This window comes from Penaeus chinensis, chromosome 13, assembly GCF_019202785.1.
Source record: "Penaeus chinensis breed Huanghai No. 1 chromosome 13, ASM1920278v2, whole genome shotgun sequence".
Taxonomy (NCBI): domain Eukaryota; kingdom Metazoa; phylum Arthropoda; class Malacostraca; order Decapoda; family Penaeidae; genus Penaeus; species Penaeus chinensis.
In genome coordinates this window covers 28,975,302-28,991,386 of record NC_061831.1, presented here as the reverse complement: position 1 = coordinate 28,991,386, position 16,085 = coordinate 28,975,302, and the positions used below count along the sequence as shown (strand labels likewise).

General features: G+C 37.7%; 1 protein-coding gene across 4 annotated transcripts in view; it reads right to left on the bottom strand.

Annotated features, from left to right (window-relative positions):
• The window catches only part of LOC125031705 (regulator of nonsense transcripts 2-like), a 37,342-nt gene extending 22,423 nt beyond the window's left edge, over positions 1–14,919 (bottom strand). Inside the window, exons 1-15 of one of the 4 annotated variants that reach the window (XM_047622612.1) lie at positions 14,804–14,919; positions 12,196–12,345; positions 10,714–10,922; positions 10,156–10,314; positions 9,393–9,623; positions 8,740–8,836; positions 8,455–8,597; positions 6,187–6,297; positions 5,775–5,949; positions 5,252–5,439; positions 4,800–5,086; positions 3,149–3,296; positions 2,034–2,215; positions 1,034–1,114; positions 739–895 (exon numbers count right to left, since the gene is read on the bottom strand). In XM_047622612.1, coding sequence (XP_047478568.1) covers positions 739–895; positions 1,034–1,114; positions 2,034–2,215; positions 3,149–3,296; positions 4,800–5,086; positions 5,252–5,439; positions 5,775–5,949; positions 6,187–6,297; positions 8,455–8,597; positions 8,740–8,836; positions 9,393–9,623; positions 10,156–10,314; positions 10,714–10,922; positions 12,196–12,301 — 2,274 coding nt within the window. In that variant the 5' untranslated portion in view covers positions 12,302–12,345; positions 14,804–14,919. Of the gene's footprint in view, positions 1–738; positions 896–1,033; positions 1,115–2,033; positions 2,216–3,148; positions 3,297–4,799; positions 5,087–5,251; positions 5,440–5,774; positions 5,950–6,186; positions 6,298–8,454; positions 8,598–8,739; positions 8,837–9,392; positions 9,624–10,155; positions 10,315–10,713; positions 10,923–12,195; positions 12,346–13,869; positions 14,016–14,803 lie in introns of those variants that run through there. The other 3 variants (XM_047622614.1, XM_047622613.1, XM_047622616.1) reach the window with 3 other exon arrangements.
• Positions 14,920–16,085: the final 1,166 nt, after the last annotated feature.

The window sequence follows — 16,085 nt, the reverse complement described above, 5'->3', positions numbered from 1 at the left end:
AATTTATTAGTGTGTTTGCACACAGATGGCTTCACAAGCACTTAGTCACTTAGGAGTCAGTTTTTAGTCCTACCTATATCACCAGATTAGTCTTATTTCTCATTTACATTTTTTACTATTATCCTATTATCAATAATTTAATAATTAATGATGTTAATGTCAATAGTAATAATAACAACATCAATATCTACTGCAATAGAAAAATACAAAATGGAATTTCATGGGATTGGGATATCAAATAAGGCCTAATAACTGACCCTTTGGTGGCTGAGCAATTGCAAAGCCTTCCGTGTGCAACAAAAAAGAAACGAAAAAAGGACAAAGAATAAAGGAAGAAAGAAAGAAACAGAATTAGGAGAGAGAGATGCTTCAAAATTTCTTACTAGGAACAGGTGGGGTTACAATCCACTGACAGAGCAGGATTTGAACTCAACTGTCAGCAAAAATGTTACCATTGAAATAATTTGGAAGCAAAGGAAAAAAAAAACTACCAAGCATCAAAAGAAAACAAAGGAGAAAGAAATGAGAGAAAGGTAGATCCTGTGAAAGACTGTTCAATTGTCTCAAATTGAACTGACATAACTGGTCTGTCATCGGTTCAAAGAACTCAAAGAGCTATATATACATAGTCTGTCACTTTACTTACATACTACATTGTATGTGTATTACCTTATTCTACTACTGGAATTATCAATAACTCAATAAATTTCCAGATGAATTAAATGCACATCATCCTACCTGTCGCAAAATCTTTTCTGTATTTGACTTGCAGAGATCATCGTAAAGCAGCTTGCGAATGTACTGGTGCATGGGTGGCCGTTCCTTCTTTGTTGTCTCTGGTCCAGAGTCAGGAGGGTTCACATAGAAGTAGGCATTCTCTATCATGGTGTTGTACCTGAAAATCAAATGTGCTGGATAATGCAGTATAATATTTTGTAAACACTTTACCAGGAAACAAGTGATGAATATATAATTTTCCCAATTAGTAAATGAATGACAGGAAAAGGAGCAACAAACACAAATATAAATTTACCTTGGATCAAATGCCTTCACTGTTTTCTTCCTCATCATCTGTTCCAAGTAAATCTTTGTGCGATGGTGAGAATCTGGTATTCTGAAAATAATGAAGCAACATCACTATGCTGTTTTGAGGTAGCTCAGTCTTTTACCTACCTTTGAGTAAACATTCTTTTCTAGCATATAGCTGCTGTGAGAACGCTAAACCACAACTTTACAGAGGTCACTTAGTCAATGCCTGAATCAGTAAATGGGGCCAGCTGGACTCTATGTAAAGGAATAAAAAAAGATTCAAGTCTTGTTACAAAAATCAGAAAGCATCTACTAAGAGTAATTGCCTCTACCTGCTTTATAAAAGTCCTTCAAAAGAAAGTAGTGATCCAGCTTTTGTAAGGAAAGGAGTTCATGACAAAAAACAATCAATCAATTAATGAGAACATGCTGCTCCAGGGTCTAGTATTGTCCATCTATTACTTCCAAAAATGATAAGAGTCTCAGGGTAAGCCTCCATGAACAACATAGAAAGGTCACACATGCCCAAATATTTCATCCCATGCGGACTTGCTCCTGGAGTATTATAGCTGTTTCCATCATCGTCATACAAGACCAGCATGTTATCTTTGGAAAAAGCTTTTCAGCTTTCGGTAATCTTTTGAGAAGGACTTTCCAGTTCTGAGTTTGGGAGCTTCCAAATACAGTTTTTCTTTATGATTTATCAGAATTAAAATATAATTTATCTTTCCTACATTGTCACATCTTTGTTATTCCTTTTCTCTTGTGATGGAGAATTTCACACAAAATATCTATAATTGCTAAGTTATGGAGTTATGGCAGTTTTTTATTGATTCAGGTTTGGTATGTCATTTTTAGGTTGGGTTCAAGATAGTGTGTGGGGTATTTTATGGTGCCTGTATGGTGCATATGTATTTTATCATTTCTGAATGGTCCTCTCACACAAAGGGTGTACTTTCTACTGACTGCAACTAATCAATTAATCAATATTTAGAGTTTCTTACCTATAAAGGAACCGGCCACAAGTCTCCAAGAGGTTGCATGCCATCTCCACATGATGATGGCTGAAGTCCTGCAGTAACATTCTCAAGCACTGTAAAGCCTCACTGCGTGGATACACTTTGAACTTAACTAACTCTCCAATGAATCTCACAACCTTTATTTTTGACTCGATATTTATTTGGTCCTGTGGGGAAGAATTAACACAGTGATACTGGAATCCTATTTGCTTTTTTATGGAATTATACCATTAACCCCTATCTGGATGATTTGACCAGCACTTCATGAAAAAAATGGCTTGAGGGGTGAGTAATATGAATATGTCATCATGGGAAAATATGGCTGTGGGCCGAGGTGACACGAACTTGCCTTTGTGAGCATTTCAGCTAAAGGCCTGGGTGACAGGAATCACTCGCCATGAGAGCACAAAGCGCCTAGCGAGTGACAGGACTCATTTGGCATTTAGGAAGGGGCTTTTGCATTATTTCCATCAATAAACAACTGTGGAAAGTACTGTCTGTGAGCCATGACTGTAAGAGTACTGGCTTGAGGGAGGACGCTATTTCCATGCTATAGATCCTATTCCTGGCCGCCATGACCGGTAGCTCAGGTTGGATTACAGGAAATTGAATAGATTAGCAAAAACAAATTCTAATGACACACCTAACAAAATGTTACTTATTATTCATATCATTGGACTGAGTTATATAGTACCTAGAAAGATGATATATAAGGTGTGTGTGCAAGAAAAACAGTCTATTACCATCTGGATAAAGCAAATCAAATGACAAATATAGACATTTAAAAAGGGGCAAAAAAGCAAAAAACGTTTATGCAGAAAAAGAAAAAATAACATTGCAACGGGGAGGCATGGAGTCTTGTCACCGCACACAAGTGTTTGTGAACACCCAGCCTACAAGCCACACACACCTATCAAAGTGGCCACTCAAGTAAACTCAATGCCTGTATTTTGGGCCACGTGATGGAAGTGAAGCATCCAGATTCAATGGATTAATATAAAAGAATCCAACGAGAGAAAAAGAAATTGATATGAACTTCCTTAGACATTTTATATATCCAAACCATTTTAGGGAGTAAACTAGTAACTTGTTTCCCTTACCTTCTTCCGCACTTGGTACTTAAAATCTTGCCGTAACATGTTGACTAAATCAGTAGCTAGGTCTGGCATAAGAGGCTGAAGCGTTGCCACCAGACGAGAGTAGAAGGATAATAAATCTAATCTTGTTCTTGGCACCAGGAACAAGGCTCTGGAAAAGCATTTAGAGAAAGAAGTTATGCAAAGTAATAAATCATCCAGTGTATAAGGTACACTCTTTCTCATAAGTGGTCTCCAATCCTGCTTCTTATAATGGAGGTCAACATTTTTGGCATAACATTCTTGTACAGCAAACACCAGGAAAATTCTTTGGTTTACTTCACACAAGGAAATATTTTGGCTTATTTCCTTGCCTCAATGGTTTAAGTTATTACAAGAAATGGCCAGAGAATGACGTTTCCTGGGGGGAACCCTTATCCCATTTGGTGCAGATGGCAAGAATACATGCCATTCCCACTGTAATATAAGTTCATCTATTGTCTTTGCACATACATGGCTCTACAAGTGTTTAGTCACCAAGGAGTCAGTTATTAGTCCTACCTTATCTCACCTGTTTACCCTTTTCCTTGATTTTTGGAAAGCTTCATTTGTATAATTTTATTGCCTTTAATGTTATTAATAGCTTAACAATTTAATAATCATAATATCAATAGGAATAATAACAGTATCAATATTAATAGTACTAGAAAGAAAAACACATTTTCCCACAAATTTACAGAAAGGGCAAATCAGGCACAGTCACTAAGGCCTACTAATAGACTCTATGGTGGCTGAGCACACGTGGAGGCATCTGTATATAACAAAATCCACAATAAACTATAGGGGACTGTATGTAAATCGATATTTAAATTAATTGTAATATATTACAAACAATAACAGTCTTAATAAAAAATACCAGAAAACATATATTTCTATGGGCACAAAACTCCACATGAAAGATATGAAGAGGGCTGATACACCAAGATGAGTACACATGAGACTCATGGCAACACTCATCATCTACTCACTGTAGTACTTATCTTTATTTGCTTCATTACTATTTAGCTTTACTTTTTTTCTTTTAAATAAAATAACCTTAATTAATCTTACTATATTTTAAAAAAAATTTCTCCATGTTATCAAGCATATCAAAGAATGTTAAAGGAATGAGCTGATGTTTATCATTTATGTAAGTTAAAAGTGTAGAGCATATATTTTACTTGAAGTTAGTTGGTGGGAGCCTAGTACAAATCCATACAATGGACTGCTTCTATGGTCCTTCATTGTGCTATTAAAATTGCACCAAGCATAGCAACATGTCAATAAAATAAGAGACATCCATATCATATATTCATGCATTCACCAAATCCAACATAAAAAACACATGTATGAAACTTTACAACACATTCCACTTTTACACCTCCCAAAACCAAAGAACGAGTAATTTCCTTTTTCTTATATCCAGAAATTTTTTGACAATTCAGGTCACAAGTTTGGCCTATGACAGCACATTAATTTAGTGTTAGAAATTGGATTATCAGAGGTAGAAACTACAAAACATTCATTTTTTTTAAGGAAAAAAATATAACAGAAGTTTATGAATGCAAAAATTATTCTCCCAAGTCTTTTAAAAAACACATCACTACACAAAAAACAAACCAAGCTAAATGAGTACCTGACTAGTTTCTTTCTGCTTGGCTTTGTGTTGAGTCTGAGGCAGAAGTCCATGGCCGCACTGTCAATCAAGTCCCGGTTAATGCAGTTGGGCAAGGCACTGAGGAAAGCATCAAGTAGCACCTTGTTGGATGATGGCCCAGTGCCTGTTAAGGAGTCCTCCGGTTCCTCCTCTGGGGGGAACTCTGGGGGCAGGACTTCTTCTGCATCATCCTCGGCAGGAGCTACGCTGTCCAGCTCCTCCTCCTCGACTGTGTCTACCACTTCCTCAGTTGGGGTTTCTTCAGCCTGATACAGTTGGACAATTCATTTCAAAATTAAATTTGACCATGCTTTTATGTTCATGCTCTTATAGAAATAACGAGAGATGATTACTCATCAATTACAACTATTATACTTAACAAAACTTGTTATCAAATGATTAATTACTCTACCTGAATTTAACCTGCTTACCGGGACTGCTGTAGGCTTTTCAGAGTCACTATATAGTATGGAGGGAATGAGAGCCTTAAGTTCTGGGAGATTTTCATAAAATGCTCGAGTATCTTCATCTTCCCATAGCACAGCCGTCCCTCCATCAGGAATCTCGCCTCCTTCCCCCATGCCGATATCACCAAGACCCAAGTCATCTCCCTGACTCTCTGTGGAGCAGAGTCAACATCATTTGCCTTGTATTTGAGGCTGGTATCTAATCTATTTTACTGATCAGACATGTTCCTTACAGCAAGAATGAGTGTGAGTATAAGTGTGTCCGTGTGTGTATGTGTGCGTCTGTTGGGGGGAAGGGGAAGTATATGTGTGTGCAGTTGTAGTGTGCTTGTGCATGTGCTTGTGCTTGTGTGTGTGTGTGTGCATTTGTCAGTGGGTGAGTGAGTGAGTACAAATGACTGTAAACTTGTTCATTTATGTGTCCAAGTATTAGAGTCCCATGTAAGCAAATGCGTGCATGTGTACATGTGTGCAATCACAATCTTACTGTCTTCTGGAAGCTCAGGCATGTCCTCATCCAGAAGTTCTGCCATCTGCTGGGTATTGGCAACAAGTTTGGTCAATCCACTGGCCAGGTTTTCTGCTAGGTTGACTCTATCCTGCCCAAGTTCTCCCCGTGTCTGCAACAGCCTGCGGTTGTGCTTTTCAACCTGTTGTAACTCCTGTCAAAAGATATTTTTTTTAGTTGACTTTGTAATCATCAGAAAAACTGTAATATGAGATCTATTTAACATTAACTAACATTCCTGTATATGAACTAATTTGTATAATATAAGTAAAAACACCTGTTTGTTAACTCAGAAACTAACTATAGCATGGAGTTTTTTTTGACTTACTATTCACTACTTATGCTCATCAATCTACACCACTGCAATACAGTTCTAGCCAACACTTCTTACCTTGTGATCATGGAACAGATGTTTGCTTAGTGATACGAAATAGTCCTTTAGAAGCTGACGTACATTCTTCTGTCTCTCAGGAGGCAAGAAATCACTTTTGGGGATTGTCATCTGAAATTTTTTTTAATAACATACATGAAAAAATATACAATGGCAGCCTTAACTTTATGTGCTTGGGATAGCAAGATGAATAGTTTGGCAAGATGAATGAAATACCTAAGATATCAATCCTCTGATGCTAGGAGTACATATATATGACTATACACCTGTTACACCGTCTATCATCGCCTTCATCATCATTTGAGCTAACACCGAAGGGGGCACATAGCCGCATCCATACTTTATTTCCAGCCATAGGGGTCCCTCATAGCGAGCCATGAGGCAGGCCCTCGGGCCATCTCTACCTCCTTTCAATAGGTTTGGTCAATCGGCCCAAGCTATGACTTCCTAAGTTGTCCTATGGGCTTCCTCCACCTAGGACGGTCTCATGAAGAGACAACCTGACAGGCTGGGTCATCTACAGGGAATCGAGTCTCATGGTGTAGCCATCAGTTGGACACATGGTCCTTTTAACTGTACCCCATCATCTTATGTAGGGGCTTGTTACATAAGGCATCAAGCAAGCTTGGTGCTTCTACACAGGTATCGGCATCTTTAAATACTCTTATTGACTGAGTTCATGGCCAGACCAATCCGTCTACTGACTTCCTGGTCTGACAGCCCAGAGATATGAACTGCACTATCAAGGTATGTAAAAATCTGTGACTTCAACATCCTCACCGCCTCTTGGTCTTGATCCAGGTGACCTCTAGATTCAAGGGCTTCATCTCATTACTGAATGCATCAAGAGCTACCACAAGTGATTCCATCAACAAAGTCACAGTCCATGACCTTGATATTACCCAGTGTTGCTCCACAAGGATTTTGGATAGTAGCTGTGCCCACTATCCTATCCATGCAAATGTTAAGATAATAGGGAAGAAGCTCGACAGTCCCCTACCACACTTTACAGCACTTTCAGTACCAGTATCTAAGCCTGCTATAATCTTTCTCAGAATTATCCTAAGTCTCAGGATCAAACACCTTCTTGAGGTTAAAGTAGGTTGCAAGAAGCCCACAACAAAACTCATGATGGCGTTTCACAATGACTCAAAGCACTATGTGTAAGTAAAATTAGTAACATCAACAGGTAAAGTTTAAGTCACAAAAATATATATTTTTTTTTTATACATAACAATATCTGATTAAAATAACAATTATTCTACATGTTATAAGTTCTTTATGGCATTGCCAGGTCTATAACTTCAGGTAGAAATTTCAACTTCCCCTTGCAATATTTTATTATATTAGCTGTTTTGCCATTTCCCAATATCTATATTTGTCATTTCATTTGCTTTAGAGATTGCTTATATATCAAATCCCTAGGTAGTCTATAACTCGGAGCAAGAATAATAATAAATACCATTTTGTTATGTTTAATTTTTTTCCGTAATATTCAATTTTCTGTAACACAACCTGCACTGCTAGTCATGGCATGCTCAGGGTACTGAGCAAGGAAATGGGAATAATGCAAAAAAAACTTTTAAACTCCAAGTAAGTCTAATCACCCTCCCAAGAATTTTGTGCACTTGTGGTAAGTCTTTCCTGTCACTTGCTCATGACAGCAAGTTCACATAACCCAGTCCACAGCCAAATTTTCCAATGATGGCATGTTCATGTCACCTGCCCCTCAAGCCAATTTTTTTTCATCTAGATTGTACGGGTTAATATCATTACACAAAAAATATCAAGAAATCTGTCATTGCTGCTGTAGTGCTAAATGCCATGTTTTACCAATAATTCTATAGCAAGGTAACATCAAAAGTGTGAACCACCATATAACAGAGAAAAGGGGTCTCAAACGCAAGGCCACATCACACATGAGTATTTATATATGTTTGTGACTGAAGCTGAAATTCTGTATCTTATATCACCCAAATTAATTTTTTATTCCTTGACCTCATGTTTAACAAGAAGGAATAAAGATAAAATAAGGATCTCAAACAAGAATACGGTCATCCTGAATATCATGTCCTCAGGCACTATGTACACAAATGAACCCAATTATTTTTGCAAAATTATTCACACATAAGTCCGTATTCCAAAAATCACTATAAAATATCAGATGACTCCAACAACTGGAAATTATTGGTCAAAAGATTCAAAACCTTGCTCTTACTGTAGCACACCACACGACCTAAATGCAAAAGTTAGACAAAAATTACTTACGTGGAACTGATCGGCAAGGAGTCTGATTTTGCGGGGCACAAGTCCCATGTAGTCCTCTCCACAGTGACGGCAAAATGTCAGCAGTACAGCTATATTCTGGTGTTCCTCTTTGTCTGACGTCACTAAAGTTGTCAGCACATTGCCTGAAAATGGAAAATTATACTTGCAAATAAATGTTTTACTAGAAACACCAGTATCTTAATTTACACAATACTAAATAAATCAGAAAATCCCTATTCAAACCAGAAGTCAAATAGTCAGTTAGATGACGGAACGCATAACTACCTAGGAGCGGAAGGCCCTCCTTTGGTAGAAAAATCCCAGCAGTTATAAGCTCAGCATACAGTCGCAGATCGACACGAAGTTTACTCATATTGCTAATCTGTGGGAAGGAAGAATGTAGTATAGTGTCAATTCAAATGGGGAATACAGTTATATTCATTCTGGTTATAACAGATGTATAACAATAAATATAACAATAACAAGTCTTAGCTTTTCCTGTTTTGTCTATTTCCAATAATATTAATTTCTTTGTCTAAATTGATATAAACTCTTTTACACATGCTTTGTGAACTCCTTTACAATTCTACTTTCTCACATATAATTGGTTTCTACACATCACTTATTCCTAAGCAGTTTTTCTGGTAAGATAGCTCATGAGAGCATTTACAAACATAAGTGAAACTGCCTCCACATGAAAGGGTTGAATATTATATGATATATGGAGAAAGGTATAAGTTAACCAGAACAACATTAAAATCTTTCTCTTATTTTCCATTCTCTTTATTTTCTCCATATTTTTCACACTTTCCTCTCATTCCAATCCTATTCATTACTGTCTTCTTTACTTATAAAAAATAATTTATGTGGAGGAATTCACATTTATAAAAATAATCTTAGGGTGAAAAAAGAATCAAGTCACCATTTCCAACACAAACCTTTTCATCTTTCTTTGGAGTGAGAACCTTCTGCCAGTTCTCCAAGAGAGTCGGAGCAAAGTCATGGTAGCGTTGATGTAGGAGTGAGCATAGGTGGACAGCCGTCGATATGTCCGACATCTTCAGCTTGGTCTCCACTACAGCCTGTGCAACCTCACTCACATACTTGGTCAGGTTTAGGCTTTGGAGGTCCTTCACTAGGGAGTCATGCTGGCTCTCTGTTAGGTTTTTCTGTACAGTACAAGGAGTATATACATAAAACACCAAGAGGAAATGAACAGAGCCAGTGCCAAAAGACATGCAAATAGTATACATATTTATCATGATCATGTTATCATGTTATCCAAGTAATAAAAAAGACATGAATTTAACATTTATTATTTCTATATAACATACATATGATATGAGAAAAAAATAGATTGCAAGCATGTCTGCTACTTTACTTTTGAGTATAGGAAACAGCAAAATTGCTATCTTTTTCATATAACAAATTCTATCAGTTATACATCATAGAATGGATATCTTTTTTGATTGAATAAAAGTCAGATTTTGTGAGTTCTTGTATAAGCACAGTAAGTGGATGATTTTATAATATGCTGAAAATAGTTATCAGTAGCTAATGCATAGTTCTGCAGAAAGAGCTGAAATAAACGGTTAAAGAAAAAGAAAAAAACAATTGACTGTAAATTTAGAAAACAAAATAAATAAATACAATTAATAAGTGACTAATAAAAAGCAACAACAACAACATTTCTCAACTAACCAATTTCTTTATAAATGCTGTATTTTTCTTTAAACTTGAGTCTAGAAGAGCTGTGTTTAATTCTGGTCTGTCTTTTACAACTGCTAAGTTTTGTGCTCGAAGTTCTTTCTTCTTAGCAAGACGGTCCTCACACTCTTGAATGTAGTTTAACAGGAATACCTGAAAAAGAAAAGAAATAAACACATAACATTTACCAAACCAGAGTTAGTTTTAATTATACTTAAATTAAATACAAAAGTAAAGTATTAATGAATATTCATCACCTACCTAAAAAGTGTGAGAGACATCATAAAATTATATGGTGATTAAACAGTATATAAACATTATTAAATGAAGTAAAGGTAAGACCTCATTATAATATAAATATCATAACGTGTAGAAATGATTTGTGTTGCAGATTTAAAGCTGTGAGCAGTTCTTTTTAATATTATCAGATATCCTTTCCCACTAGCTTAGTTCCTCTCATGGGGTTAATCCCCTAGTAATAACCATAATGAACATAAATAAAAAAAAAAAAAAAAAAAAAGAATTACATAAAATAAACAGATCCAGACTTACCCTGTCCTCCTCCAACTTCCTGGCTGCTTCTTCCCTCTGCTGTCTTTCCTCTTCCTCTTTCTGCTTCCTCTCTTCCTCCTCCTTCTCCCTTGCCAGGGCTGCCAACTCCTCTTGCTCCTTCAGCTTGTTCTCTTCGTCCAGCTTCTTCTTTGCCATTTCTTCCTCTCTGCGGCTCTCTGGGTCGTCATTCTCTTTCTTCTCTTCTGATTCTGCAAGTCGGAAGGTTGTTTACTTTATAATTATAAAGAAAGCATATAAGGTGGAGGGAGGGAGGGAGGGAGGGAGGGAGGGAGGGAGGGAGGGAGGGAGGGAGGGAGGGAGAGAGAGAGAGAGAGAGAGAGAGAGAGAGAGAGAGAGAGAGAGAGAGAGAGAGAGTGAGAGTGAGAGTGAGAGTGAGAGTGAGAGTGAGAGTGAGAGTGAGAGTGAGAGTGAGAGCGATAGCGAGAGAGGGAGAGTGAGAGCGAGAGCGCAAAAGAGAGAGAGAGAGAGAGAGAGAGAGAGAGAGAGAGAGAGAGAGAGAGAGAGAGAGAGAGAGAGAGAGAGAGAGAGAGAGAGAGAGAGAGAGAGAGAGAGAGAGAGAGAGAGAGAGAGAGAGAGAGAGAGAGAGAGAGAGAGAGAGTGAGAGAGAGAGTGAGAGAGAGAGTGAGTGAGAGAGTGAGTGAGAGAGAGAGTGAGTGAGAGAGAGAGTGAGTGAGTGAGTGAGAGTGAGTGAGTGAGAGAGTGAGTGAGTGAGTGAGTGAGTGAGTGAGTGAGTGAGTGAGTGAGTGAGTGAGTGAGTGAGAGAGAGAGTGAGAGAGAGAGAGAGTAAGAGAGAGAGAGAGAGAGAGAGAGAGAGAGAGAGAGAGAGAGAGAGAGAGAGAGAGAGAGAGAGAGAGAGAGAGAGAGAGAGAGAGAGAGAGAGAGAGAGAGAGAGAGAGAGAGAGAGAGAGAGAGAGAGAGAGAGCGAGAGCGAGAAAAGGGTAAACGGGCAAGACAGGCAGTACTCGTAACTGGCTCATTGGTGACTTAGTACAAGTGTAGCCATCTGTGTAAAAACAATCAAACAAGTAACTCACAGTGGGCATGGCATGTACGTACATGCCATGCCAGTCGCCATTGGGTTAAATATAATTTAAAAACTAATCTTAGGATCAAAATCTTTTACCAATATTATTCTCATGACACCTTGTGCTAGCTAATGGAGTACTGCAAAGCCACCTGATACCTTTTTAGCTTAAAATCTAAATTTATTTCTGCCATTCATAGTAAAAGTTTTGGAAAATTCTTTAGAGATTCTTTAGAAAATTCTTTAGAAAATTCTTTGCAAGATTCTATGAAGCACACAAGAAGATTGGAGGAAAAATAAGCTATTGTGAAAAAGTTGGGCACACCAGATTATTCACTAAAGTCAGAAGTTCCTCTCTCCACAAAAGTTAGAACCTCCCTGGAAACTGGCACAGCAGTTGTGGGAAGCGACAAGACGCTGCAAGAATATGATGATACCTTTGGAGACGTTGGCTGCCTTAGTGCCGACCCTCTTCCTCTCCCGCTCCTCCCTCTCCTTCCGCCAGCTCTTGCCTCCGCGACGCTCGCTCTTCACTCCATCCATCCCCTGGATCTTAGTTCCGAGAAATTATCAACTTTTTGCCTCTTCTGGAAGGAAAATTATGCAATTCAGTAACCAAGATGTGTATACAAATAGGTATAATGCTAATAAAAATAATAATAGGGGTAATAATATTATCAACAATAATAGCATTACTGGTAACACTGACAATAACTTTAAAAATAACAATGACACTCATAGTAATAACAATATTCGTAAAAACAGTATTACAAATAATGGCAATAATAATAACAATAATAATAATAACAATAATAATAATAACACTAATAATAATAACAATAATAATAATAATGATAATAATAATAATATAAATAATAATAACAATAAAAATGATAATAATGATAGTAATTATGATGATAATAATTATTATTATAGCAAAAATAATAATAACAACAACAACAACAACAACAACAACAATATGAAGAATGATAATGATAATAACAATAAAAATAATTACAACAACAATAACAATAATAACAATAACAATAATAATAATAATAATAATAATAATGATCATAATAATAATGATGATCATAATAATAATGATGATCATAATAATAATGATAATAATTATAATAATAAAAGCAATAACAACAATACTAATGCAAATACTAGGAGAAGAAGAAGATGGTAAGTAAGCATTTGAATTAATATCATTTGAATTGTAAATCCTTCTGCCAAAGTGAAGAATAATGGAGCAGTGAATCCAAGGGGGCAAATCTCTGCGAGACTTGGTGACCTTGGGGATTTTTCTCAAAATATGGAACGACAGCAGCTGGTTGCCTCTGCGGTTAATGACACAGCGGCAACCACAATCACTGAGCTCAAAGTACCCCTGCAGGTATCTTGTTTCTGTCCCTCCCACCCTTTCCTGCACCAGTTTTCCACACCTTCCCCAAGCCTGTTGGTTTTGGATATCTAAAGGTTTATTTCTGAGAGGAAAACCAAGTTCATTCTAATCCCTCAAGACCATAAGGGATTTAAGAATACTGTCTGTGAAATTCCTCATCACAAAATAATGACTAACTAACTATATAAACACTGTACCGTATCTAAAAACAACATTGTATATAAATAGTTATGGTATTCACGATACAAAACTGAAACGGAAATTCCAAAAGTAAAACAAATTGAACAGCAAATAATTACAGCTGTCATCCCAATCACAAAGGCATATGCTACAAATACTCAAATGTTTACACACAATTCATTTGTTAATATGGTTGATACAAAGTAATATATGGATGGTAAAAAACAATATTTATTTATAGTAGTAGTTGAGGCATTGCATCAACATTTTCCAACTTGGCTAAAGTCTGTTTCATGCTTCAATCACTCAAATCAACTATCTGTTTAAATTCCACCAAAAATATTATCGAATTCCATCAAATTCTGTTCAAAAATCTATCAAGCAAAGTCCCCCAAATCCATCAAAATTCGGTCAATATTCATGCAGGTCCAATCACACCACCATCACAGCCCAATCACACCCTAAATCACAGCCCAAATCGCAGCCCAGTCGCCACCAGATCCCGCGGCGGACACTTCACCTCTCCTCCTGTCCTCGAAATGCACCTTCTTTGGCCTCTCCTCCTGCGGGCAGCCAAGGAGGCCGTTGTTTACCTGTCCAGGGTTCTTCTCGCCGGATTCGCGCTCGGCCTCCGCGAACGCTCGCCTCGCGAACTCGGCGGCCGCAGCGGGGGGGAGGCGCAGGCGGTTGCAATAGGCTGCGGGATTTGGTCGTGCAAGGGAGTGTGGTGAAATACGGAGTGGGGATTTATTTGGTGACTGAGAGTGGGTGAGGTCATTGCGAGTTGAAATAAAGTGTGGTGATTGCATGGTGTATTAGGGTAATAAGGTAGGGTGAGGTGGATTAGAACGTGGTGATTGCATGGCCAAGTATGTGGATGTCATTACCTGGTGAATTAGACTGTGGCGAGTTTGTGGTAAATGTGGTGAATTAGTGGGAGGTCGTTGCGTGTCGAATTAAACTGGCGCAAGGATGGTGATCATGAGGTGAAGCAGAGTGTGGTGGTTTCGTGGTGGATGATGAAATGAAGATGAATTAGTGTAGTGCACAGTGAATATGATGAATTTGAGTGTGTGCGTGCGTGCGTGCGTGTGTGTGTGTGTGTGTGTGTGTGTGTGTGTGTGTGTGTGTGTGTGTGTGTGTGTGTGTGTTCGTGCATGCGTGCGTGCGTGCGTGCGTGCGTGCGTGCGTGCGTGCGTGCGTGCGCGAGTGTGTGTGTGTGTGTGTGTGTGTGTGTGTGTGTGTGTGTGTAGGTGAGTAGTAGTAGTAGTAGTAGTACTGTCGCTCAAACCCAATGTCCGCAATCACTTTTGATTTTAACGTCTTCTTTAATATCTAATTTTACACAAATTATTATAAGAAATTTATACTTCCAAGCATACAATGATTTCTTTCACTGAAAAGGCAACAAAGCTCGATCAACTTGAAAATAAGTATCAATCGCAAATACATACGTGTGCAGGCGTTTGTCCTCTTGGAAACCTTCAGAAATTATTCTCTACTTCTGAATGAGGCAGAACAAGCAAAACATAAATTAAAAAGGTTATTCTGGCTTCCTTTCACTTTGGGGTCGATGGAGATGTCCATAACAAGTCAACAAATTCCAAAAAAGTCTTCAGTCTCACCCCGACTGAGAGAACCTGAGCCCGATTCGAGGCGAGGGAACCAGTGGGCGAAGAGATAACAAATGGAATAAGAGTACGTACTCGATGCGAGAAAGGGAAGAAAAATAACTGATAAAAAGATAGCTCCAGATAAAATAAAAAATGCAAAATAAGGCCAGACAGCAATTCTTGTTATAAACTTTTCTTGCCAATACAAAATATATGCTATTGTAGAAAGTTTTTAAAGCATAGTTACAAGATAAGTAGGAAATTTAACACGAGTTCCAGGAAATTGCGTGCAGGTAAATGATGAATGGCGACAGCCATCCCCTCAGAAAGTGCCTACTTGATGGCAAGAGGTAGAAGTCCACTGAGATCAGTTTGCATAAAGCGGAGAAATAATTGATAATGAATTTAGAATTTACAAACCAGCTCTTCTGAGACCAAACGTGTCAAATCACTGACATCTAAGTGATCATTCTTCAGTCATCTCGCGTCGTAACCGCCCAGAAACACTCCTCTTCCGCAGCAACGAATTTGTTTTATTAGCACTGTTCGTTCTTCTGTCAACTTTCACACTGTCTTTCAAGAGTCATCATCACTTCTGCTCTGTATGGTAATGTTGAAAGAGGAACTTGTTGGGCTAAATAATATGAAAAATGCTAAAGAAATATATAAATAGCATTCCAGATATATATAAATAGCATTCCACTAAGCATATCCCATATTACTGTGTACTTGATAAAATTAATATAATATCATAATTGGAAAAGATGAGAAACAACTACTTCGGCGTTCCGAAAGCCTGTCAGACCAAAATTAACTTGCATGGAGGCAAATCACACCCTTTAAGTAGGGATGTAGCCCTAACAAAAATCCCAACTCAGGAATCACTTGCGATGCTTGTAAAAATGAATCTCGTACTGATAATATGCTTCAGAAGACCTGATGATGAAACAGATGAAATACAATTCACTCTAACTTATAATGTGATTGTATACTGGAAAATATTATATATAATGTTGAGAAAATAAATGTGTAAAATTAATACAGATTTGTAACAAAATCTACAGGCATCCACCTCCATATGTAGGTACATTGACAAATATACAAACTACCTGGGACTGGCTAG